Raw genomic sequence first — 27,243 nt, 5'->3', positions numbered from 1 at the left:
GCGCCCCACTCTGCACTCAGTGTAAACACAAGCTGGGAGCCCCCATTAGCCTGGCTGCTGAGCCATGTTTGATGGATGCTAATATTCTCACCATCCCTTTGCACTTTGTAGGTGCACTTTGTCCTCGGGGGGGAAAAGGCAGGGCTTCCAATCACTGTCTCAATGAGGCCAACATTGCATCAAGTCACAGTCTATTAAATTCAGTTGACAGGAGTCGATGAAACATTCACAGAGCAAGCTCATGCCTTTTATAGTTTCTGAATGGTGGAAATTGATGTTATATTATATTTCATTTTATCCAGAAGGAGAAAATAAAGAGTGTGTTGAGATCTATGGAAATATATATTTTTGATATCATGGAAGCGTCTACTTCAATTGCTCCAGATACCAGCTGGCGATGTCATTTTGATCTATACCCAGCGATACAGGCTTAATATTCACTATGGCAGTGTGATAGTATATGATGTATTATAGTTTAAAGGGGGCAGGTATAATCTGAAGCTATTCAACATAGATGACAAAGTGACAAAGACAGTCTGTCCAAAGACATGTGAGCCCAGTGCTCAGTAGAACAGAGTCATCGCTTTGCCTTTCATGTTTATTTTCATCATCCTCTCAATTAGATGAAGAATGAAGATGAAGAATGCTCACTGCGACACTATAGCACAAACAGTAATGTCTAATTACTTGTACTCATTCTGAAGAACAGGTGTTAATTTGCTTCCTCCACATAGGCTAAAATTAACTATAGATGCATACCCTAAAATATATGTGTTTTTGTGACTTTACAGACGCCTTTGTTGGAGGAGTGATTGGGTTACTGTTTGCGTATATCTGCTACCGCCAGCACTACCCACCCTTTCTGCATACGGACTGCCACCTGCCTTATGCCAGCCTGGCTGCTGCCGCCCACGCGCCCTCACATCCCCAGGACGACCCGCAGCCCACTGACAATGCCACCACCCTTCCCCTGGAAGGCTTGACTGAAGGGCCAGTATGACTAGTGGCCACCACCGAGACTCCCCCCAACACCCTCACCAAGCCACCAAGCTCACCTCCCCATTCCCAGTGACTGACTGGCTCTTGTATACATTCCAATGGACAGTAATACACCTTACCCATCTCCATTTTGTCTCGGTGACGCCTACATTTTCTTGTTTGTTCATTTTGTTTTTATATCTGGTTCTTGCTCAGCAGCCGTGAAAGTCTATATTTAGATGTGATGTATGAGAGGAACCTATGAATATGGGACATCACCACTGAGAGGGGAAGAGGCAAAAACATGCTGAAAACCTGAGGAAACAGGTCTTACTAATGGCTGTGGAGGAAAATTCAAATATTGCCAGTTTTTTCTTAATGGGGAATGTGGTTGGCAGATTGCTTGATGCTGGAGTGTTTTTAATGTTTGGTTGTTAAATGATTTGGACAGAAAGTTGACAGAAACCCAGAGAAATCCCTTGAAATGTCACAGCAATCAAATCGTAAAATCATACCGATTAAGCTATTAATGATATATGTCACAGATAAATAATGGATTCAGTAGCAGCCAGTGCCAGAACCGTGATATTCTGCTTTTTAAATTTAGACATTTAGGCTGAGGACACCAACGTTTTGGTCTTAAACTCAAGGACTACTCTGGATTCACATATCCTCTGCTTTTAATAATTTTTGGTTGTCCATGGCAACATAATGATAAATATAGAACCAATACCCACTTGGAGAGAGGCGCTGGTCCATGTCAAGCCAACCTGACTCTTACTCTCCTCAATTCCCCCATTTTTTATTATTCCATTCCTTCCCATTCTCTTGGGCTTATTTAGTTTTCCAGTGCAATCCTACATATCGCCCCTCCCCTGTTCCTCTTCCTCCCCCCTTCACCATCTAACTTTATTTTTCAGAAGCCCACCATTTAACACATGTTCCCAGAGGTTGCACAGGGACATAGAGCCAAATTGTAGCTCAATGAGTGCAATCAATAACAGGCAGGTGGAAATACCGTGGTGGAAGTGTGTCTGGGAAGGCACAAACTCCAATCTGATCCTGCATTAATCCTCATTAAGTGAGGTCAGCCACAGCTGCACATGAGGACATTAGGACTATATGAGGTGCCCCAAGGACTGCCCAAGCATTGCAAATGGCTTTCAGTCTGTAGACTGTAGCCACACAAATAGACAATCTAGCATTCAGGAGACGACAGACCTGAACCCGAGACAGTTTTAATGTATTATTCATACATTAATGTTCCATTATTTATTAATATTTTGCGCCTTAATTTAGGGAAAGCGTGTTGAAATGAAGCAGACACCAAAGATTTGTAGCTTTTTCTGCTTGGGTTGTATGTGCCCTGTTATGCTTTATTAACGGAGATGACACATAGCCAGATGACTGGTTCCCTTTCATCGACAAAGCAATTTGTAACCTCTTACAAGTTTCGTTAGAAAATGATGGATCATTTTGTTGCCTTGGTTACTGTGTCTTTTTTGCCATTGCTGTGACATTAATGGGAAGGTAGAATCTCAGTTTACCTCCGAACCCACCATGCTACTAGGAGGGCAAAGAATATACATTTGCACTGAAAAGCGAGGGCGAAAAACAGGAGACTCACATAAAAACAACTTGATTTCAAATGAGTAGAAAGCCTAATGTAGAAAGGTTATTTTGTAATTTTATTATCTTACCAGGATGTTATTCAAGCCTATTTTTTTACATTTGTCTGTCTCCACTGTCAACAGACCCGACATGTTTTTGTAGACAGCCTCAGTTGAGACAGCCGTAACTTCAGCTGCTGTTTGCATAATTCTGGGCACAATTTGGCTCGCGGCACAGTAATAGACAGGGGAAGCTTCACTCTGTTCAAAATTCTTTTAAACATCATTCACTCAAATCAGCTTCAATTAAGCCTCTATCACTAATGCAGCCCATCGGCAGCTTCTTAAAACTATGTGTGTGTCTGTGTGCAGGTTTTGACAGGGCCTATCCCACGCCGATGCAATACAAAATTAAACTTTCCTGGCGTCTTCACCAGAAGGAATCGGTGCTCGGCTCTGCACATCAGACTCTGTGACGGGACTTGACGAGACTCTGAGAGTCGACGGAGAAACTTGTAACCTGCTTGAGACTTTCAGCACAGGCCTGGAGATCTGTGAATGTGAAGATTTTGACATCTTGAGGCAGATTTGGGATGAATTGATTGTGACACAGATGCGTTATGTTATATAGACCTGCATTTGCCTGACTTGACAGCCTGATGTTTGAACTTTGTCATTTAGTTTTCTCCTATTCAATGGTACAGTGTATATTGGAAAAAAAAAAAAGTTCAGAAGTCACGTCTGTGGGAGTATTTTTCTGTCATCAACATTTAAGATTTAAGTTCTCCACCTTTAAGTCATTCCATGATTTGTTTTGATTTGGTGCTATAGATACTTTTGTAGCAGTAGGTGTTACTTTTTTCAAACAGTGGATGTGTCACTTTGAGATGAAACTTCAATAATTTTCTACAGAGAAAGAAAAAATGATTATAATACATGTTTCTTTTTTCAAAGCAGATTGTAAAGGGCAACATATGCTTGTTACTCTGTGATACTTTTTTTCAGTCATTTCACCATCCCAGGGACTGAAGGGATAAAAGTAACTAAAAATATTAAAGAATAATGAAATTATTATCGATTATAATGAATAGATGTCTGAAGAAAAAAAAAAGAGTGTAAGACTTAAGAATCTTTGTTCATGGCATGCCAGTTCCATTTGTGAGAAAAGACTGTTTTCTATGAATAAGCATGTCTGGCTGTGAGAACTCTTTGAGCTGTGTTTTGCTGTTTATATAGGCTATTTTATGTACAATGAAAGACTGCCGCTGTGTGAAATTTGTCCACGAAGAAAACAAAGGAGCCTACAGTAACGTGTCTTGTCATAGTGGGATTGTTGGAGCTCTGGGCCACTCCACTTGAATTCAACTTTGGAGAGTAATCACGGTTTAAGGATGTTTATATTAAAATCAAAACAATAATCAGAACATATGTATTATTCCCTATTATATGCAAATGAGCAATCCCACATTATGCAGCAGCAGGCATTTGAATGAGCTAAACCCCAAGTTTAGTTAAATTAATTTACGCTTCGACAGACCTGCTGTCAGATTGCACAGTGTTACTGAGACAGTGTGAACTCTGTTCTAAGTGTGTGTTGTGCTTCTCTGCATCAGTTGTGTTGCACTCTTGTTTAGGGAGTTTCCAATAAAGGTGTGTATGCTTAAAACTGTCTCTTACTTTTCATATCAGTAAGACTTTTTCAACCTTTATTTATTCAGGGAAGTTTCACTGAGAGGAAGCCTCTCTTTTGCAGAAATGCCCTGATCACATTCATACCTGGAAGCTGCCCAGTACAACAACAGCTTGACCTGTTGGCCACTGAACAGCTCTAGTTAATGGGCTTGTTCAAGGGTACCTAAATGGTGGTAATGAGGGAGGGGTGACACTGCTTTTCCTTTTCCCAGCCGGATTTATCCTGCCGGTCCAGGGATTGAACCGACGACCTTCCAGTCACAAGCTCGCTTCTCTAACCTTTAGTCCACCACTGCCTAAGCTTTAACCAGACAAAGTTTCTTTTTAAACTGATTGTACCTATAATGTTACCACTTCTTTTTAAAGCAAAAAAAAAAAAAAAAAAAAAGATTCATGGCAATGTTGGTCTTTATGATGGTTATATCACTTTGGTTCATGTAATTTGGATATTCATGGTCCTCAGAGGATGGAGTCTGGTGACTGATCCCCTGACTTTTCCTCTAGCGCCACCATGAGGTTAACGTTTTTGTTTTTTTAGTGAAATTTCTGCCAACAGCAGGTCAAAATTTAATATTTTCAAATACTACAAAATGAATGACATTCCCATCAGTCACTTAACTAAGATGGTGAGCATGGTAAACATTGTGTCTATACCCGATACACACCAGCATGTTAGCAAGCACCCCTGATACTTACTGTCAAGACTGCAATAAAGATTAAAATGAATTTGGTTATCCTGAAGGGATAAAAATTAAATCCCTGAATGATTTCATAGAAGCTTTTAACCCTCATGACCTTGTTAGTCATGAAAAGTATTGCTCCATGAATAACAAGACAAAGACGCCACAGATCAATAAGGCTGTTGTTGATCCCAGACATCTGCCCTCTTCACTGTGCTGACAAGCTGTCGTGATTGTATTGTTTTCAAAGCTTATTAAGGTGTGATAAAAATTTGTAAAGAGCACAAGGCCTGAAGGTAGCAGGGTTAAAAGAGAAAAGAGAGAAGGAGAAAAACCCTATTTCATATGTACACTTGGCTAGTAGAAAACTTTTGAGTGATGTCTGGTAACAATCCATCCAATCAGACCCAGGAGTGCTGCAGCAGCCAGTTCTGTAACAAGTGGAGAAAGTTAGTATGCTGAGAGATCCTTATGTGAAAGATCCTGGCTTCACCTCACACATGTGTCTACAAGGCTCCAAATATCTGATTAGGTGATACAAGGAATGAGCTAAGAAATAAATTACAATATAATAATAATATTTTTAGAATTAAAGTCTCTTAATTTGCTCACTGTTTCCAAATAATTGGCTCAAAGTCTTCCTGCATATGGCAAACACCAATTTTCTTCTATGTTTAGAGTTGATAGTGAATTGTTAAAATGGCATAATATGTAATGAGAGTTGCTCCTGCTAGGTACCTTAGATACTGTCGTTTCAAGGCACATCGAGCACTCACACAATAAAACACCCACATACATTGTTGCTCCTGAACAACTCACACTGAATCCTTACAAAGACTATGTGCTGTGTGATTATGTGTTATTGAGGTAAATTATGCACAAAATACAATCTTGTTTAGCCGTACAGATGAATAACATTTGATATAGCAGCAAAGAGCTGCCAGTCAGTTACACATTTGTTTGTCTTGGAAATAGAAGAGATGGTTTCCTTTCAGTATGTCAGTGATTAGAGTGCTCAATCAAAGCCAAGTGAGCCGTCCTTCAAAACATCCATATTGTTTTCCTGTCAAGGGCAGCTCCCTGCCTCTGGATGAGCAGTGCCATTATGGCAGCCAAATCAACCTGGATCTAATGCATCAAGAGTCAGCTGGCATCTAATATCACTTAACATTGCAATACCCTTCAAGATGCTGCACATAACACTCCATCATACTCTATGTGTTCAAAGGAGCATTTAAATGGAGAATTCATGAAACTGTGTATATTAGTTCACATCTAATGACCACAAACTGAAAAGTTTGACTGGTTGAGATTTTATCTGATCATAAAGAAAAACATAAAACCAGTTTCAGATCGCACATTCTGTCTTTGTATGTCTTACAATAGGATATGCTAGTAACAAAGACTATAGTATATTATTCAGTGATAATGTTAATAAAAATGACAAAAATGAAAGTTAGCATAGTTTTTGTTATGGTGGGTGCTGGTCGTTTGTTGACGTTAGCGGGAAAGAGGCAAGGCACTTGAGAGTGCTCAAAAACATCACATCCTTTGAATTTTCACAGAAAAATTGGCCCGAGTCCTTCACATAGAAATCAGTCCACAGGCAGTTACAGGCAACCAAGGAAGTCGGGGAACCTCTCATTTTTTAAGTTATGTTACAACCCATTCACTCATTGGCAATAAAAAATGATTCATACATGTAAATTGCTTCATAATTCTTACATATAGAACATTTAAATAAGATTCCTGACACTCAGGCATTTAACCAATTTCATGGCCCACAAGTCCAGAAATGGTGGGAAAACAAATCCATTTAATCCGTACTACCTGAAATTGCAGACAGAAAAAATATGTCCACACAAAATGTCACATGAAAATGATACTTAACCAGCTGGGACTGGAACAAACTTTTAATAAGAAGCAAAGGACACAACTGGGTTCATCAGGTGATCTACTGTACTCAGGTCAGGAAAGCTTAAGTTTTACATCTTTGGTGACTAATCTGTGCACATAAAACATATTTTCTATCCTCAAACATATTTGTAAGAATTACACTGAACCAAAGGAATTGTGCCAAATGAGGAAGTCATAAATACAGACCAATACATGTTTGTTATGTTGGAAAGTCACAACTACAGTAAATAAAGCAATTTAGTGTTGCATGTCCATTAAGTTGAAGGACTCACAAGAGACAGAAAAAAGGTCAATATCCATATAGTTCTATTCTGAGGTTTGGCCCTTAGTATGGGTCACCTTATAAAAACGCTGGATGCTACACTTCCTTTCACTTTGATAGTGACTTTCATTAGATCCTCTCTGACTGCAAGTCTATATATCTTTCAAACATGCTGCATCTTAAGAATTAGATTTTTATAAGCTCCATCCTACTGGGTGAGATGTTATTAAAAAATCCAACAATGCAATGCCTGACACTTTATAGATGCAAATATTCAGTCCTAACTCTACACCTTGACCTCTTCAGTGATCATTCAAAATGATGATTCACCAGTGTCCAAAATCTCAGTTTACTGCTTGCTATATAAATTACTGAGTGTCTGGTGAATGAGGGAGATTTCAGGGTGTTTCAGACACAGCTTCAGATCTTCATAGAAGGTACAAGAATACAAGCAGCCTGAGCGGTACTCCCCATGACGAGTAAGCGATCTCGATGTCTAAAATTGATGGAGTGCCCTTTTAAGTTTTGCTTAAAAGCTTTTGATTTTATATTCTCGATGCTGACACAACGCTAATGGAACAGCTCACACTACAAATAGCTCACCTTTTCTGTGTGTTTATGTGTTTTATTCCTGAAATGGCCAATCTATACTGACAAAAATGTGTTTTTCTGGAGAGCGTTTCATTTACAAATGGACTGAGTCAGCAAAGTCGTGCTTTAAATAAGATGTTTGGGATTTATCGAGTTTGTCACAATGACACCTCAGACTCATTTGGAGTGCACAGAAGGGAGCAAGGGATTTTTTGATAATGTGCATATCCATTGTAACAAATTGTTTCATTACAACATCAGCTTTTAATAATGAATACTTTTTTCTCCCCTACTTTCTAATTTGGTATCATTTTTTTGAGGAAATGCGACATTTCTGAATAATGAATGGATCTGGATTCTCAAGCAAGTGGCGAATAAAGGAGTCATCAGATTGGCTCATAATTAATGGATCAGCCAGGGGATGTGAGACTCATCTGTTAGAAGTTTCTTCTTGTGGTTTTGTAACTCATACTGGAAAATCTAAGGAGAAAGAAAGGAGAAGTAGGTTTCTGCTGAGCTCACTTCCTCTCCCCAGAGGTCAAAAGTCATAATTAAAATATAAACGTCTTGTGGATTCACATATTTACATCACTAATGGAACATTATTGACAGCTTCTCAATTTTAGCTTTTGGGTAAAGAAGTGTTCAAATGTTCAGAGGCTGATGACACTGCTCAGATCCAAGTCTTAATTCCTGGCGTATGGGTGTGGCCAACACATTTTTGCAGTTTTCCCGACCATCAGCACTGGTGCACTTTGGGCTCAGCCAGGCGCAACGTGGAGGACAGACTGAATACATTATTAGTGGGAGGAATGTATTATGGAGGTGGAGTCGGGGTGGGCTTCAGTGATGAAGAATCACTCCTCTCATTCCCTTTAAACGCAGCAACAGGTGAAACAGGGGAGAGGGGCTGAGTGAGAGGGAGAAATGAGTTCACCTCTATGAAGCCTGTAATTCCAAAATATAGATTCAGGACACTGACACCCCAAATATTAATATACATCAATACAATGCTGAGAATGATGGAATGGAAATAAAACTGATGTGTTCCCATGTCTGCTGCAGCTGCTATCATACCGGTGCTGCCGCTCATTTTTTGCAAACAACAGATTTGCTGGTTACAGAGTATCTGGTGCGCGCAAATTCTATCACTGTTTCGTCGAAATATTTAAATGATGAATGAAGGTATCCACGTGCCCGGCTGTGCGTAAAGTATGCAGGACTGTGTTTAAACCTGTTTTAAAATGTTTTCACGAACATGTTTTATTTGTTCACGGCATAGAGAATGTTGATGTATGTCTGCTCTGTTTAGGAAGGAGCGCGCACGGCACACCTGTCAGACCTCCGGTTGTCAGAGGGTATTATACTGATTGTATGGATACACGTTCATGCGCAGAATTGACTGCTGAAAATATTTTGAGATTTGACTGTAAGTGGCATAGCTGAAAACTCACTGTAATTATCTTCGCGACATGACAGAAGAACTATTTTGATTCTCTAAACTGAGTTCCAACTTTTATTTAATAAAAATGTCCGGACGGATTTGATGGAGCTCAGGACGCATCCTGAGGACAGCCACGTTACTTCAAATTATTTTATTGTTAAACTTGGAATCTGTGATTAACAGCTTTCCTGTCTGATGTTTAGAAAATGTAGAACATTAATTATATCGTAGATCCTGACCGATCCTGTCGGTTAATGAAATTTCCTCTGCCTCTGCTGTCCGTGCGTAAAGTGATGCACGGCCCCTCTCTCAACTCAGAGACTGCAGATGAAACACACGTATCATCCCTGTTGCTCTGTGATGAATACAGCTGTATATCTGAACTCCGGATGATATTATTGAACAGAATTTTTCTTTAAAATAAAATTGTGTTTTGATTCTCATATCAATCTGCAGTAGATGAAAAACGTGTAACATACTGAGAGGGGCAAAACTTAACATAAATTAAATGTGTTTTATAATTTTGGAGACGTCTTGTGCGTGCGCCTCTGCCAACTGAAGCCACGAAAATTGCCCTGCGTCTGCGCGTGCGATAAAGGGATTTCTGAGCAAATTTTATCGCAAACGTAATTTCACAAAAAGTAAACCCCGGGAAATTGCAGAAAGACTGCGTTTGGACCAGCCTTGCGCCTGCGGGAAAGTAGGACCCTTGGTCTGACTTGGACACACTCTGTAAATAAATAAAAAATCTGATCTTCAGAAGGTTTATCTAATTTGCTATTAAGAAAACCATATGTATTGTATACAATATCATCATGGTTGAAAAGTCTCATTTTGTATAATATTTTACATGATAAAAATTCTATATATGTAAGGTAGCATGCACAATAAACCTTCAACTCAGCATGAATCCCAGCCGAAGTGGAAACTGACATTCATAATAGATCAATAGCAATGAGCAGACAGCTGTAGATGTACCTTTCATGCTCCTGTAAATTCCTCAGGGTACTGTGCTATATCGCAGAACTCAGTGATTTCTGTCATGTCTGCCTCATTAATACACAAACCACAATTCTCTCAAAGTGCAACATTCAGTGTAAACCCTCCAGAAAGGGTCTAGGGATTTGATGGCAAAGTGAGTGGCAGCCTTGCTCTCGTCTCTTAAATGCTAAGTACTGATTGCACTCTCGTTTGGCTCACTCAGAGGGAGAAATTGATCCACATCATTCAGAAACATGGCAAAGTCAAATGCTTGAAAAGGACAAACATTCATGGAATGAATGGAGGCTTTTTCACGAGGGAACTCTGTCTATTCGTTATGAGAAGGGGTTTAAGAAACTTTGTGAACTAAACTTTTTCTGGTGCACAGTCAACTTCAACGCACTTTAAGCAACACTGAAAATGATCTTTCTCACACTGTGTATGGATAGACCTTAACATCTGCTGTGTGGTTTGATCGATCGATACACCATCTAAAAATGTCAATTTAAAACATGTAAATGTCAGTCAAGATCAATTTTCATGTCTATCAACTCAAAGTTGTTGTTCTTTTGCTTCATATTGAAAGCTGGTCAGTAAATTGACTGCTTATCCACTCAAAACTCAAAAACCATGGGAGCTAAAGTACAGTTAAAATGCTGGTTTGTTACATCCATTACTGTGGATATTATCAATATGAAATGCCAGTCTGGAAGGTGGTGGTCCAAGCTGTAGCATCATTGAACAGGGTGGTGCATTTCAGTCTAAAAGAATCCAGACACACATGTGTTTATACCTAACAAAATGTCAAGGTAAGATTTGAACAAAAGCTTGTATAATTCCTACTTCAAATTTCCGTCCTTGCAAATCTGGTGTCTCCTTTGACATTGCTATTTGTTGCCTGTATCTGCGTAAGCTATTATCAAAAGAAACACACTTTTATTCTATTATTTAATTCTATTACTTTCACATTGCTTCGTCCTCGTCTGTTTACTCCCACTGCTTCTGTTGTTGATTTTACTCCCACATATTTCCTTCAGAAGGAACACGGAACTTGCATCTGTTTGTCAATGTGAAAAAAAATCTCTATTTGACATCATTACACAGTGAAAGGGAAATTACAACTACTACATGCTTGAATACAGTCACTGCGTATGTAATTATGTTTAATTTCTGAAAATTACTATGTGGCTTTTAACTGAGAGAACTTCAGCCTGATTAAGGCCATGGCTAAGGTGGTGCATCAGAGAGTAGCAAGATTGCCACAGAAGGAACAAAACCAGATGAAGTAGTGCGAGAAAGTGTTTAGATCCATCTTCCCAGCAGACAGATGCAGAGGCAGAGCCCCCTCAGGGAAGAAACATTGATAAAGTTATAAATTAACAAAAGGGCAAATGTTTTATTAATTAAATGCCAAGGGCAACTCCTCTGAGGGTGATGCAATGCTCTGTGACTGGTGTGGCTGTATGTACAAATATGATCGCTGGACTTCATCAGCCTAGCAAGCTTCCAGATCCATTTGCAAATGTTATTCTGATTATTGCAATAAAGACAAAGACTCAGAGAAATAATTTCTGCAACAATTTGACAACGAGAATGGGTGACCAAACGTGAACCAGTGATGGCTCATCACCAAAGGAAAAACTGTGCACAGGCAGAGGCCGGGGACTCTGGCGAGCTCCAAATACTTCCCCTCCAACAACTGCATTGTAACCGAGGTCTGCTGGGTGAGAAGAGGAGCACCTGAAGGCATCCCCTGAGAGGACAGGAAACAGCAGAATTCACTCGGAGGACTTGTCTGGTAAGAGAAACTATTCTATGATTGTGATTCTGCGAAAAAGACCAGGTATGAGAAACAGACTTGTGAATAAAACAAGAGTAAAAGTTACAGTGCAGTGCAAGTCTTCAGCCTTGACTTTAGAAAACTGAGAGTTGCAGCAGACCTGCAGTTTTCTGGGAGTTTGAGAAAGTGAGAGAACAGTTAGCTTGTTGATATCATAGAATATAATTTAAGAATTCATTATGCATTTTATAATTGTGATACAAAGTTATACATAGTTGTGACAGGATCACTATGGGTACCAAAAATGGTAATAAAAGTGTGAAAAAGCTGCTGATGTGAAGGTGAAAAGGTCCACCCATGGCCCGAGTAGAAAAGAGATTGTGAGTCACAGTCTAGCCAAGTAAAAAGTAAAAGTGGAAAAAATAATAATTTTCTTTGCAGCTCTCTTGGTTTGACAGCTGATGTTTGAGTCGCATCATTTATGTGCTTGATAGTTTGTTAAATTTGGTGGTGATTCTGGTGTAGATCCTGCTGGTGTAGGAGCAGACCAGCCACCCCAGCCTGGGGGTGGAGCTGTGGAAAGGATGGGAGAACACACATACATTCCTTATAGGACACACACATGCTGGATGTGTGTTGGTTGTATATCTGTTTTCCCTGTAATTCATGGAACTGTAAGAGAAAAATACATCCACCCCAGTATATAGTGAGTTCTGGTTCAAGATATCTTTAGTTTTATATAAATAACACAATGGATTTAGATTTTTTGAATTTTTTTATGTATGATTTATGTGTAGTTTCTAATAGTGTTTATGATCTATACTCTTTCAATTTCAACATCATTGTGATTTTAATAGCAGGGGATTGCCAAACACAATGGATTTAGTTTTATGATAATTTATTAATGTCAAACCATTTCTTTGAACTTTTCATTTCTCTTTTGATTACTTCCAAAAGTTGTTTCATTTTTTCCCAGAGCAAAATGTGTTGATGTTGGATTGGCAGAAAGAAACAGAATTCAGGCATAAGTGCAGGCAGAATCCATCCATGCTGAATTGGAGTCCCTCCAACCCATTTGGGACACACCACGAGGCTGCAACACCACTTAAAAAAACATCCTCTGCCCACCCAGCGCCTCCAACACCATCTGAACCTCCTGTGGCTGACACTGGAACGGATTGGAGCATAACAGGCAGGCACATGAGAGCAGCTGGACATTGGTTTAGCCCTCCAGCGGTACAGGGAGGACATCCTCACCACTCCAGAAGCGAGACAGGTGGAAACCTGTCTCTTGCACTCATCTTTCCCATGCTTGAGTCATCACCGGAGCCAAATGAGACTGTAGCAGAGTATCTGGTGAGACTGCTTCGAGAGATCCAAGCTGAGATTAAAGCTGCAGCGATGATTGGGCCCTTGCACCTTTGTGCCCCTCAGGGCTTTACACAACCATCATCAAAACAACAAATGAGGGAATATCTTTTTAAAGAAAGGTGTTCATCCCTCCAGTAGAATTTCATAGGCTTGTAGAATAAATGTCAAGGCGCACCGAATTTTAAGGTGGTGGCTTTTAATTTGAAATTTTCTAGGGGGCGCTCGCAAGCCATTTTGCTACGTCCATGCCCAAGACCCATACAATATTAAATTTTTCACCACTTCTGACACATGTGCAAAGTTTCGTAAGTTTTTAAGCACATTTAGCCCTTCCAAAATGCATTTCTTTTGGAAGAATAATAAAAATTCCTTCAAATACAATAGGGCCTTGACTGTGATACAGGAGGGCAGCAGCTGAAAGATATGTTGCACATACTGAAAGAATGTTCAGAGTAAATGAGAAGAAAAAGACCAACAAGAACGAAGACACAGCTGCCAAACTTCAAATGGCACAGTTGATGGTGTTTAAAATTCAAGCCAAGGGTCGTGACGGTGGCAGAAGACAAGGCTACTGGACAAGGCAGAGGTGGAGCCAACAGAAAGACTGGCCGTGAATGCTTCATCTGTGGACATTCTACTTGAGACTGCTGCCAAAAGCAGACTGAAAGAGACTGGGGTTGGAGGACAAGTCGAGATCAGTGATTAAAAGGTGTGATTTGACTCCAGCTCTGAAAAATGAGCAGGAGAGCACTGGTAACAATATAAGCTAGTGATAATACTGTCCAAGAACAGTACATTGTTCCTTTATCAGTCCAAGACAAGGATGGAAAGAGAATCAAATACTCTTTTCTCCTGTCATCATATTGTCCAGTAAACCTAAATGAGAGGAGATCTGGTGTGTAGTTTGGGCATAGTGGTAAATCTGCACAGATAAGGGAGTGACAGGTAGCAATTTCACAGGAAATGACCCTAGAGCAGTGAGAACAGAGATAATGAAGCAAGCACACACACACATATGCAGAAACAGGAAGCACAATACATGAAGCAGACAAACTTACTCTGCACTACACACATTTATGACTCAGCACCACACATCTCTCTAGAAGGAAAAAAAGAGCAAAACAAAGCAGTGGAAAGACCTAGGACCGTGGGTGAGGTGTAGTACTGAAACACAGTAGTGGGAAAACATAGACGGGATTTTGATGTATTACAACCAACATCTTAAATTGCACAGAACAGGTAAGATTTATAAGTAAAAGAGAAGTAAACCTGCAACTAGAAAGTATGGAAGCAAGAGAAACACAGTTATGTTGCAACTAACAATTGATTCTCTGGAGTTAACAGATTTGTACAAAGACCTGCAGGCGGTGAACGCAGCAGTACATGCGTGTGCACCTTATGTTCCAAATCCACACACTATCTTATCCAGGCTCCATCAGATAGTAAGTGGTTTCCTGTTGTTGAGCGACTAGAATGGATTAGCACAGAGGTATTGTGAAAGTCCGGCAATATTTTCTGCAGCATTAAAAGAAAACCTGGAGGGGTTAACCTTACCGGGGGGGGAGCGCTCTCTTGCAATATGTGGATGATTTGATTATTTGTTCATCAACAAAAGAGGCCTGTGAGAATGATACAAAAAAATTTAGTTTAAGCAAATTACAATGTGTACAGCAACTAGTGACCTTCTTGGGGCACGTGATCACAAGTGAAGGTAAGTCCTTATCCCCAAAACATGAAATGAAATATTCCAAAACCCCACATAAAGAAACAAGTAATGTCATTTCTGGGAATGATGTCGTACTGTAGACAGAGGATCCATGGTGGGAAAATCTTCTGAGGGTGACCGAATGCTCTGTGACGGATGTGGCTGTATGTACAAATATGATCGCTGGACTTCATTGAACATCTCTCTCAGCCTAGCAAGCCTCAGGATCCATTTGCAAATGTTGTTCTGATTATTGCAATTAAAACTCCGAAAGGCAACTCGTGCTCTCTGAATTCATCTTTACTAAGTGAAATAATTTCCATGACAACTGCGAATGTTAAAATAACATTTCATGTAAAATTAATAAATGCTCTGTGAGGGTCATGTTATCTTTTCCAAAGACTGTCATGCGAGGCAGGTTTTAGAAGTTGTTTTGTAATGTGTGATGGTGAAATGTTTACAATGTAAACAGTCCTGCTCAGGTTCAGAAATTAAAATCCTAGCATTAGCGCTTCTGCACAAAGCTGGTTTTCCCTGACGAATCGGCAGGCTTCCTCTCACTCTGGAGGAACTTTTATTTTTATCCTCTTCTTTGCTGTTTTTTGGGCGTTATTGATGGCTGAGGTGTAAGGACAGCTACATAAGTGACACAGAGAGAATAAACCCACTCTGCACTGTCAGCACGGTTGAACACTTGTCTGACAATTCTAACCTTTCACCAAATTTTACAAAGTCTTAAAGGTATAACTTTTCAACTCCTCTACCAAGGTTTAATAAAATTGTACAATTCAGGACATTTTCATCATGTAATAAACATTTTAGTGATGTTAGTATCCAGTACAGCAAACTCATCTAAAATAAGAATATTATAATATTGTTAAAATCTGCATGTATATGTTGATTTAATTCCAGGTAAATGTGATCCTTATTCATGGAATGGCTGTAAAATATCTCAAGATGCAAGAAGACACAGGTTCCTCTACTCAGATGTCAGTATACAGTGGGCTGTTGCAGATGAAAACTAACATTAAAACAGTTAAAATCAATGAATATATGCATTGTGGCACAACTGTGATACACTGCTGCAGTGAACCAACATTGTTAGCACCACAGACAGCCCTCTCTGCCACAGCTGGATCCAGGAGGAAAGCTTAAAGACTACCCAAATTATCAGTTCGGCACCAGGCACATCAGGTGTGCTGCATTATGCTAACAGCTCCTGACCCAGTTGTGAGCACTGACTGAGTGGCTGAGCCTGTTGGGACTCAGCAGACATCACTGCTGTGGCTGCTTCAGCTAGCTGCTCACACATACAATGTATTGCAAATATAGAGTGGTTCTTAGGGCTTGAGGTGGAAAACTGGAAATGATTTTTGGCTTTGATTTCATGTAGTCTATCGAAATCCAACACATTGCACAGTTATTGTCCAATGATTTATTGCCCAAATGTTTTGGCTATCTTGGAAAAGGATATGCAGAGAAAACAATTAGAGAACTCAAAGCATAGCAGCATGTAAAAGTACTATATGATGTAGAGAAATAAAAAAGATTTATGAATGAAGCATTTGAGAAGATATGAGCAATTTGTTTAAAACTCAAACTGGTCTGTGTGTATTCTCAAAGTCAATAGAGTGTTTTCATGTAGAACATAACTATGTTCACTTTTGGAGACCAGACTGACCAGAGGAAAATTGATATTATATGTGAAACAGCTTTTTAGGCTTCACTAATTTCCAATACGGGGACTGAGTGTGTGTGTGTGTCTAAGAGAGAGTGAGAGGAATTTAGTGTTTGTGTGCTATGAACATATTGATCCTAATACAGCACAAACTTCTGTCATATTGACCTAAAATAGCATTTTTCTCAGTAGTAGTAATGCAGTAATTCAACTAAAAAAGTGTTGGGATTTACTTTATTTATTTATTTATTTTATTAACCCTTTGTTTGACCGGGTAAGTCCTGTTGAGCTCTGGCCAAGATAGCAGCAATAAACAAACAACATACAAAAAAACAATTTTAAAAAAGCACATAAAACAAAACATACAATAGCAGCTCACAGAGTCACATGCCTTAAAAACCGACAGGATTGAATATGCCTCTAAACCCTTCACTACACTTTTAAATGCCCTAAACAGGATCATAAACATGATTTGTGGTGAAGTTTTACTTTGCATTACTCTGCATTTTTGCAGAGTAAATCATTAAAATATCTGTCAAGTGTTATGACTGAGCAAATTTTCCACCCTATTCTTCTACATGACACTGAGATCCTCAAAACCCAAACACTACATTTCTAATATTTTGCTGAGAAAATAATTGACATTTTTATAACTGTTCATTTGGCCATCACTGACGATTTATTTCAGCAGCTGCATTTCAGACAGACATATCTGCCAATCAGATACCAGCTCCACTGACAGCACAAAATTGTAAATTATGATTCTGAGAGGAGAAAATGATAGTCTGCAGTTGACTCACACACTGGCTGGATGTATATCTGACACTGAGTGATAAACTTTTTTTTCAGAATGGATTGTAAGATGACTCATTTTTATGGACATGATCTCTTCCAGATCAGTTTCTTTGTGGAGGTTAGAAGTTTAGTCGACATCGTGCTCCCCTGAAATATTGACTTATCTTCTATTGGCAGACCTGTGGGATGGAGCTATCACAGAGAAGAGGAGGAGGTTATCTCAGCTCCACCACCCCCCCATCTTAAACACCATGACTGATGACACTTGGCAGGATTTCTCTTTCTGATGACTCAGTTTGTGGTGTGCGTATTCCTTGTGCTTTCATGCAAATATCAATCTCTATAGTAGATTTTCACAATGATGTGATGTGACAGGTATTTTGATGTCTCCTGCAGCGCTTGTATACACAGTATACATGTGCGTTTGTATATCTGGGTACATTAGAGAATAAAAAGATCTGAGGTGAGCAGAAGAAAAGCCCAATGTGGAATAAATAAATATTTAATAATAACCAAGCGCTATACGAAGTAGGTGGATATACCTGACTGGTAATGCTGAAGTGGAATCGGTCCACACAGGCCTATATACATAGTATAGCACTAAACACCTACTGTGACTGTGGAGATATTGCGTGCTAAATTTAAAATTCAAAATCGTCACAGTAGCATAAAAGATCAGAATTGTTCATCTTTTCCATTCAATACAACAGCTGAGACAAAACCTGCAGTCTTCCATATGCACTGTGGGGAAACTGGAACAAAAATTACATTTCCAGTAACAGCTCGAAATGAAAGAATTGGAGATTTTTATGTGCCGCAAGTTTCTGCTGTAAAATAGGTTGATGGGGTAGATGTTAAACTTGTAAAAAAAATAGGTATTACCTGTTGTCATGCAATAACTTACATATTCATGGAACATTTAAAGCCCACCTGAGGTGTTCAAGTGTTAATATATGACCATTACAATGCAAAGTGAAATTACAGATCCCCTAAAAGCTGTGTGGTAAAAGCCCCGAAATCCAATCTGTTCCAGCTGACTGACTCAGGGAACAGTAGAAACCACAGGATTACCTGTCAACCAATTTACAGACACACTGACTGATGGTCTCCATATGTCTGTGCATGTTCACGCACATGCATATATTTGGGTGTGAGTGTGCAGTCATGCATGTTTGTGTGTCTTTCTGTCCACCTGCCAGTTTGCCAGTGAGCCAGAGAGATTGCAAAAAGATGAGAAAATGAAACTGTGAGGAATAACTGGTTTGTCATGAGTAGCACCACCTGCCTCTTAAAAGCATAGAAACATTAATTATTCAACAGGTGCAATAGCTCATTGCAGGTTACAAACCTGGATGTCAGGTTATATCTCTTCTTTACAACATCCTGCCTCTGTGTTTTCCAATGTCACACTGCACTTGTGAGCTACTAAACCTCCAGCGCTGAGATCTGACAAAACAAGATCGTTTTACCTATTATCTGTTCAGGGCTTTTTCTTTTTTATAACCTGAATCACACCTTATGTGATGGATGCTGTCCACTCATACTGCTTGTAGCCACGTAACACAAGGACTGGGTGTTGGATTTACACTGAAAGATGACCTAAAAACTATCAGTCGAGTGTCATGGGTTAATTTGAGAGTGACAGCCAGGGGTGCCACATAGGGGGGGAAAGTCAGGATAATTCCAAGGGCCTGTGACTGACAGGGACCCTAAAAAAATCATTTTTTTTGAGTATTAAAGTATTAACCTCTCATCATTAATATAATATTTTATTTAAAGTGTACTAGTAAAACTAATGGTTACTTTTTACTTTCTTGTTTTTGGCAAAAAAGTAGACATCCAGAGAGCCTCTGTATTGCCCAACCCCCCACCCCTCTATTTACATGAAATGGTAAGGTCATGCCCCCAAACCAGAAGCAAACGGTACACAATTTTTTTTTTCCTAGAATGGCAAGGTCATGACCCACCCTACTGTATAGAGAAGGGTGGGTCATGACTTCGCCATTCTAGGAAAAAAAAATTGGAGAACAGTACTTGCTAGCAGTGAATAGGGAATGTGAAGTTGACGTCACTCCGTGTTGAATTTTGGGTATGTGCCATGTTGTGAGGATCTCACTGCCTTTCTGTTGGTGAGTTGGAGCTATGAGTTACTTTTAACAACATTCCTGCATCAATCAAAACGTATTCGGCAGCCTATACATGTTTACTCTCCTTAATTTGACCACTGCAGCCAAACACGCTTCAAACCGCGCAACTTCTACTTTGAAGGCTAGCTGTGTCTGTTTCCAGCTCTCGACTTTCTGTTTCAATTTTCATTTTACAAGTTGGATGATGGAACCAACTGATGCTTTGGCACGGTGAATTGCATTGCACATCTTAGAGGAATAAAATCAGGAAATACCCTCACAAATGAGATTTTTCATCATACGACGTGAACAACTGCAGATGAATTATACTACATGCACGGATGCTGTGTCAAGTCTGAGATGAAAAGTTATTTTCACCAAGACTTGTATTAAAGCTTTATAACTTTTTAAGGCCACTGGATACAATAAGCTATGGATCGTTGCATACCATACGGCTTTCATAGATAGAATTTCAAATAACTGTGTCCGAAGCTTATACAGTCCCATGGTCAGTGAGGCAATAAAACAAATATTTCTTTATAACTGAAGAACTTTGTGCATGCTCAAAGTAATTGAATTCTAACACATCTTTGAAACTACAATGATTACTGCAACTTCTTACTCAAAAGTCACACTGTCGCTCACATTTTTTCAAAATTCACTCATTGTCAAATAACTGTCACTGTCTCTTCCTCGTGGATTTCTTCAAGGATAAGAAGCTGGTGGAGAATGAAGTCATATTTCGTACTCACCCACAAAGCATGACTATAAAGTGCCCAAAAAGAGATTGATTTTGATTTGTACTGTATTTGAATAAACCAAAAAACTTTTGCTTCCTACAAAGTCTCATCTTGCTAGAGGCACAAAAATTGTCTCAAAAATATCTGTCCCTGTTTCAGCCTGGCAGCTCCTCCACCCCAAGGCTCCCTGAAGCACTCTATCTCTCAGGAAACATCAGACTTCACAGGTAAAGGTAAATGTCACTGACAAATGCACATGTATTACAGATTTCATCTAGAATTTTAATGTTGAATTTAAATTGTCTTTGTATTTTTTGGTGCTGTCACTGTAGATGCGTGCCTTTTAAATCAAAACAGCTAAAGAGAAAAGCAAAGATGGCATCCAACAAAAAATTTAAGATGGACATCACTTTTGAACAGAGATGTGTGGAGTACATCGACTTGACAGACAGGATAAATATTTAAATTGTCTCCCTTCTTTCCTTATTTATTCATTTTGTCTATTTAATTGGCCTCCAGTCCTTTTGCTTGTTACAGTTGATGAACCACAGATGAATCGCAGCCTGTCAAGTTTTGTTTTTTTTTTCCACAGAAGAGCCTGTGGAGGTAAGTTTATTATTTTCTCTCATCTCAGAATTTATTTTCTTCCACTCACGAGGCTATGGTTTCTTCCATTGCTTGTGTATTGGCATGTTTTCAACGTCATTTGGAGGGCAGATACTGTAGGTCTGTGATTTCCACCACCAGATAACTGTTGTTTTGTAGCAATAACTAAACAAACTTAGAGATTTACTTAAAAAACTTAAAGATGTGAGACAGAAATGATGTCTTGGAGAATTTTTCAGCATTGGCAGAGGTGTCCTCTGGGTGTGTTTGTGTATTTGTATGTAGGGGTACACAGATTAAAATCACCTTCTCACTACAAAGGAAAAGCATCCCTTCAACATTATTCAGGTGGCAGGTTGTATCAGGTTTGTTTGTATTGGGCCTCTTTCACACAAAAAATGATATTCATGAAATCTCTAATTGCCTCTTAGTTAATTTTATGCACTCATACACACACACACAGGCGTACAAGCAGTCGGCCAGCCCTCTGAAGTGGAGATGATGTGTGAATCTGGGGCATGCAGTGACTGATGTTCAGCACTGATGGGCATTGGCACTGCCTCTCCACCAAACCCATGAGGCACCCAGCTGAGGAGAGGGGCTACAGCTGGCCTGGATAAGATTCACCATCAAGAACGACCAGAAACCTGGCTTCAAGGGGAATGGGAACACACAAGCCACCCAGGGACGCTTTGAGGATGCTGATGCTGCTGTTGTACACTAATATGTGAAATATTTTGTGAAAAATGAAAGTGCTTTCTGTAGACTGGGCAAGGACATAGTGAAGGGAAACCCAGCAAGATTAAGTGTGAGTGTAAGGTAGAAAGAAACTTCGATGAACGCTCAACTTCAATTTGATTTGTTCTGGACCAAATGGTTCAGCAAAGATTATCTGGTTAGTGCACGGAGGTTTACAGATTTAAAATGTAGCCTGTCCTGTATACTTGCAGGCTGATCTGAGCCAATCTGATATAAATTTAACATTTGAATTCAAGTCCTGTGATGTGTAGCGATCACAGATTTATGCCAAGAATGGAAAAAAGCCAATGAGAGATGGGTTCACAGTGAGGTGAATCTGGCTGTTTTGTTTGACTAAAGACTGTTGTACTATGCAAAGGATTGGAGAAGGGTAATGTGACAGAACACGACTGGATTTACTCAGTTATCATTGTGTAATCATGAAGTGAGGAAAGATTTACCCCTGATTGAAAATGTGTTGTTAAATGTGTGTGATGCAAGTCAGTTTTTAAAATCCTGACTGAGTTTGAAGGTCTAGTGTGGTAATAATAAGGCAGTCCATGCAGCAATTTTGGATGGCACTGTTGTCCACGTTTAGCCCTACAACAGAACCGTCTACAGCCCTCTGTACTGTCTGTATCCCCAGTATTAATGACACCCTGCTCGAACTTCAGTACAAACAGTAATAAGCAGCTGCCAGCATACGTTGAATGGTCTGTTGCAAGTCTTCTCTGGTCTCCCCCTGAATGGTGATAGATTAAGATAATGGGTCAATTCAAGAAGTCCTTCAAATTGGATACCTTCTTTTCAGACTCCACATCTTGTCTGGCTGCTTCTAAGAGATCATGAACAGGGAATAGCCCAGAGCATACAAGGTTTCAAGGCAGCAGATTTAGTTCCTCCCTGGCTGAAAGCACTTACACCAGTGAAATTATCGTCTTTGCTGTTTGGATGGTTTAAATATGTATACTTCTGGGTCACAGTTTGTAATTTTCAGGTGTGAAATGAGTGGACAAATGGGAAAGTGCTGGAATAGAGCTTGCAGACCATGTTCACTGTGTTTTCCTTGAAAGGTTACAAAGTTTCTTTCCATCCATTGGACTGACTTCACTCTCTCTCTCTCTCCCTGGGGGGAATGAAACATGTTGCCGTTGATTCACAAAGTTAGAGGACTTCAGCCACAGCAGGTCAAAATAAAAAAAAATTCTTAACAAGCTATGCCTCCCACACAGTAAGGTCAATTGCATGGAATCTCATGCTCATAACAAGCTATACTTTCTCAATGTATTTGCCTCCAAGACCAGCGATGTACACAAGACTGCGTTTTTCATCTTATAAAAGAGTTTTTCCAGCTTTTTTAGTTAGTTCATGGAGAAAATTGTTATTGTTCCTGATTAATTGTATATTAATCGTAGAGGACAGCATTGTTGCCTTGGTTACTCAGTGGTAATGAGATGCAGTTCCACTCCATCAGTTTTCTTGTTGCTCTGCTATAATGGTATTTCTTGCGCTAGTGTTCAAAAAGAAGACCATTTACACTTTGCGTAACCTTTAAGAAGGTTACTGCAGAGTAATAAGCTATAAGACATCAAACATGCTCTGAATGAATTCCTCTTAATTTGCTCGCCCCAGTCCGTTTCCTATAATGGAAAGGGCTTTGTTAGCTGTAGCAGGCTGTTTGCTTAGCAAAAGGAAGGATGCGCACAGGAAGCGATAGGTTTGTTTATCCACTCATTTCCATTTAAGTCTGCATGCCTCTCATCCATCTGAGGGGCTCTGTGAAGAACGTGTGAAAAATGATGCCTTCAGGCTGGTCAGTGGGGTGCTGGCTGCTGAGAGCACCTATGTTCATTATCATACAAAGCAGAAAACATATTGGCTCTAGACCCACTTTTTTTTTTTTTTACTGCTTACTGTATGAGGCTTCATTAAATATGCATGAGTCATAACATTGATTTACAGATGATCACCTGTCTATGAATCTTTAATGCTTTTTACCATGTCATCTGGCAACTGATAGACCTCTTCTGCTAATCAGTATGAAAAACGTCTCACTTTTTTCAGCACCCTCACTGTTTGTAGCATCTCCTACAAAAATGTGTCCTCAAAGGTACCTGTTTAAGAATGTACCAGATGTTTTCATAGGCTCAGATGTCAAATTACGGTTTGCCTTGTCTCATTTTGTTTGTCTTACTTTGAAATGATGAATGGGTATTGCATTTGCATTTATTTTAAGATTAAATATCCACTAAAGGAGCTCCAACTCCCAAGTTTCATTATCCCTAATTGAAGCCAATTACATTCCAGGCTGTATGGGCGCATGGATATAAAAACATCTTTGAGGCATCCAAGCACCAATAAACAGGGTGGCCTATAGCAAACTCTGCTAATATAGTTTTGCAACAATCAAAATGCAGCTACTCACATTTTCCTGCAGCACAAATGAGTTTAACAGTGGTAAAAAAAAATAACTGAAAGGAATCTGCCTAATTAATGCACTTTGGGTAAGAGGAACCAGAAAAGGCAATATTTTATTGATGCGTGTCTTTAAATACAACTACATAGCACCCTAAAACTTCAAGGTCAATAAAATGAGTTAGGAAATGTATAAAACCTCGGTCTCCCTAGCTGCCACCTTTCCATCCTGCAGTATTAAGTCCCTGATCTAGCTGCCAGTACAGAACCTGCCCAAGTTCACAGCTAAATTCAGCACAGACTCCTCAGCAATATTTCTTGTGAGTTCACACTCATCAGTGTGTATTGCTAATCTTCTTATTCCACTGCCAGTCGGATTACCTGGCTGCTGATATGTTGAATAAACCTCCATGTGTTTTCCCTCTCCTTCTTCCTTTGAGCTCTCTCATCTCGTGAGTGTGTCCAGGCAGAAGATACAGCTAGTAATCATTTAGTTGCAGCACAGCAAAATTGCACCATATCCAGGGATTCCATCTTATATTCGCCATGAATATTATCTGAAAGCATTCTCAGGCATGTGCTGCTTTTTCTCTTGTCTGCTGGAGAAGCTTAGTTTGTTTAACTATTGAGTGAAACATTGCTGCAAAGACTGATAATGCATACGAATTATACACATTCAGCAGGGTTGGATAATTTCCTACATCATACAGTGCTGTAATTGTTCTTTAAATTAAGCATGCATGCATAATTTGGAATAGGATATTTCTGGCGACTGTAACCTTGTAGTGTTAATTACTGGAAAGCCTTCTAGAGTGTTGTGCTAGAAATGCTCTGCTGCTTTGTCTTTTTGTCTGCTTGGTGAGCAACAGTTGCCAGTAGCTGATTGGAGGACAGTGGTCTCACAGTGTGTTGTATACTGTGACATCCAGGCAAGGACATAATTAGCCTTTCCTCAGTATAGCCTCAGTCAGTGACCCTGGGCTGTGTTTTTATTTCTGCCCGTCTTTCATTTTGTGCCCCTTTGTCTCTCACAGAAACACACACACACACACACAGGGAAGTGCTTGCATCTACTTACACACACGCACATAAACATGCTGGCCTTGCTCTTTCATCTCCCTCCGCATATACTATCAGCCCCCAAAACACAGAGATTTGGCATTCAAGTCAGCAACAGCTAAACAAAATGTTTTTTCGTTAATTTTCTCTGTTCTGCTCTAGTTGGTGCAATGGCTAAATTGCTGCTCATTAAAAGAGACGTGGCCACATAGTGTCCCAGGTCCATCCTGCTCCTCTGCGTATGGGAAACAATTCCACTATTAAGAGGAGAAGCATTAAGAGTGGCCATTAGTGAGTGTACAGTGGAGACACATAAAAAGCAAAATAGCACTGCACATTCTGGCAGAGAGAGACAGAGAGTTTCAGGATTGCATTATTATCTCTAGCATCTGGATAATGGCATTACCATTTGCTTTCCACCGTGGGACGCCAGCTGTATTGCAAACACAAAGTCCTGGCAGAAGCTCTCAAACATAAGGACTTCAACATGTGTGATGTCAGAAAAATATGACTTTGTTTTTAGCAGCAATTGGAGCAACACTCCAACTTAATGACACAAAATGTCATCAAATTTGAGGAGCTACTCCCATTGGATACCCAATATGGCAATTTTTTAATCATTATAACCCATGACATCCACATATTAGGCTACTGTTATGTAATGCTCTGACTGCATGACAAAAGAAAGATTCTAGGTAAGACACTGGCTACTGAAAAACTCTGGTGTAGCATTTTCCCACTAAATATTTAGCTTTTTCTCCGTATAATCAGTTAATAACGTGCAGTCTTTTTTGCCAGCCGTAGCGAGGGGAGATCCATGTCTTGTGTGAACTTTAATGACACCTCTCCCACCCACCGAGCAGCAAAAAGGTCAGTGCTGCTTCTGCCATCAACACCAGTTTAACGTGCAACTAAGCCGAGGTCACTGTGGAACCATGCTGCTGCGAAATTCTTTTTTCCTGCTGCAACCTGGTTCTTAATAAGTTCCTAAGTTTACTTTAATAAGCTTTCTGCTGAGATGAAAGACAAAGACATGTTTGCTGATGTATAAAGTACAGGCAGCGTGGGGAAAAAAATTCTGTTTTCTTTTCTCTGGCTTAAAAGATTATCATCAGTCCTGGTGAGCATGCACATTTAAACAGCACTGCTTCATGTTTGTCCGTCTCAATGTTCAGTTTATTCATCTCACCGTGACAGCTATTTAAAATTGCAAACTTTCCTGAATGGCAGCGGCCGTGCAATAAATTATTCATATAGCAATGCTATTTTGCCATATTTTAGGGCACCATAATGGGTACTAACAGTAGGAGTCAGAGGAAAAATAAGGCTTGTTTGTGTTAATTTCTACTGACAATCTCAGCCCACACACTGTCTTAATGTGTTCTCATACAATCACCATCTTTTGGAAAATTACACAAACTTGGTACACACAACACAAATTCATAAGGGACAAACAATCAAATCAAATCGTTCTTATATGTTCATATTTCATTGGAAGTCTACACAGTTTTCTTTAAAGGAAGCTTTATTTATTCCAGTGATATTTTTTTCATATATAAGTTCCGACTGAGCTCGCAGTGTTGACCTCTTGGGGTGTACACAAGACCAAATTTGAATGTGCTTCAGCACCAATATACAGTAAACTGCATAGAGAGTACATCAGCAGCAACACAGTTGAGTTGGGTCATCATGTTTTATTCAACATCACGCTGAAAAGAAAGACGTTGGAATAAAAACATTTTTATCAGGGGATGGAGGGAGTGAAAGGGAAGAGGAGGAGTCAGCAGAAATTCACCTCTTTTTGACAGCACAAAGTTCAAGGTCAGTGTCCTCAAGCTGTACTCCTCTGTTGTCCAATATCATTCTTTAGGGATATACAATGTGTGTTGAATTGCCAGTCCTTTCCTTCTCTACAGGACTGTTGCTCTTTGCCCTAGCTCACTTATTTTGCTTCAACCTCTTGTACATCAGTTTCTCCTCTGACATTTTGAACATTTTCCAGGTCTTAACAAATGTGAGACCACTTAGCTGCCTAGAGGCACTGATTTATAAAAGACTGTATGCATTATCCACAT

At 39.6% G+C, this 27,243-nt stretch overlaps 1 protein-coding gene across 1 annotated transcript in view; it reads left to right on the top strand.

Moving 5' to 3' along the window:
• The window catches only part of plpp4 (phospholipid phosphatase 4), a 49,356-nt gene extending 45,145 nt beyond the window's left edge, over window positions 1-4,211 (top strand). Inside the window, exon 7 of the mRNA XM_042433698.1 lies at window positions 792-4,211. Coding sequence (XP_042289632.1) covers window positions 792-1,000 — 209 coding nt within the window. The 3' untranslated portion in view covers window positions 1,001-4,211. The remainder of the gene's footprint in view (window positions 1-791) is intronic.
• The last annotated feature ends 23,032 nt before the right edge of the window (window positions 4,212-27,243 follow it).

Source organism: Thunnus maccoyii, chromosome 14, assembly GCF_910596095.1.
Source record: "Thunnus maccoyii chromosome 14, fThuMac1.1, whole genome shotgun sequence".
NCBI lineage: Eukaryota > Metazoa > Chordata > Actinopteri > Scombriformes > Scombridae > Thunnus > Thunnus maccoyii.
The sequence above is the reverse complement of the archived record's forward strand: the minus strand, read 5'-3'. Positions and strand labels throughout refer to the sequence as shown.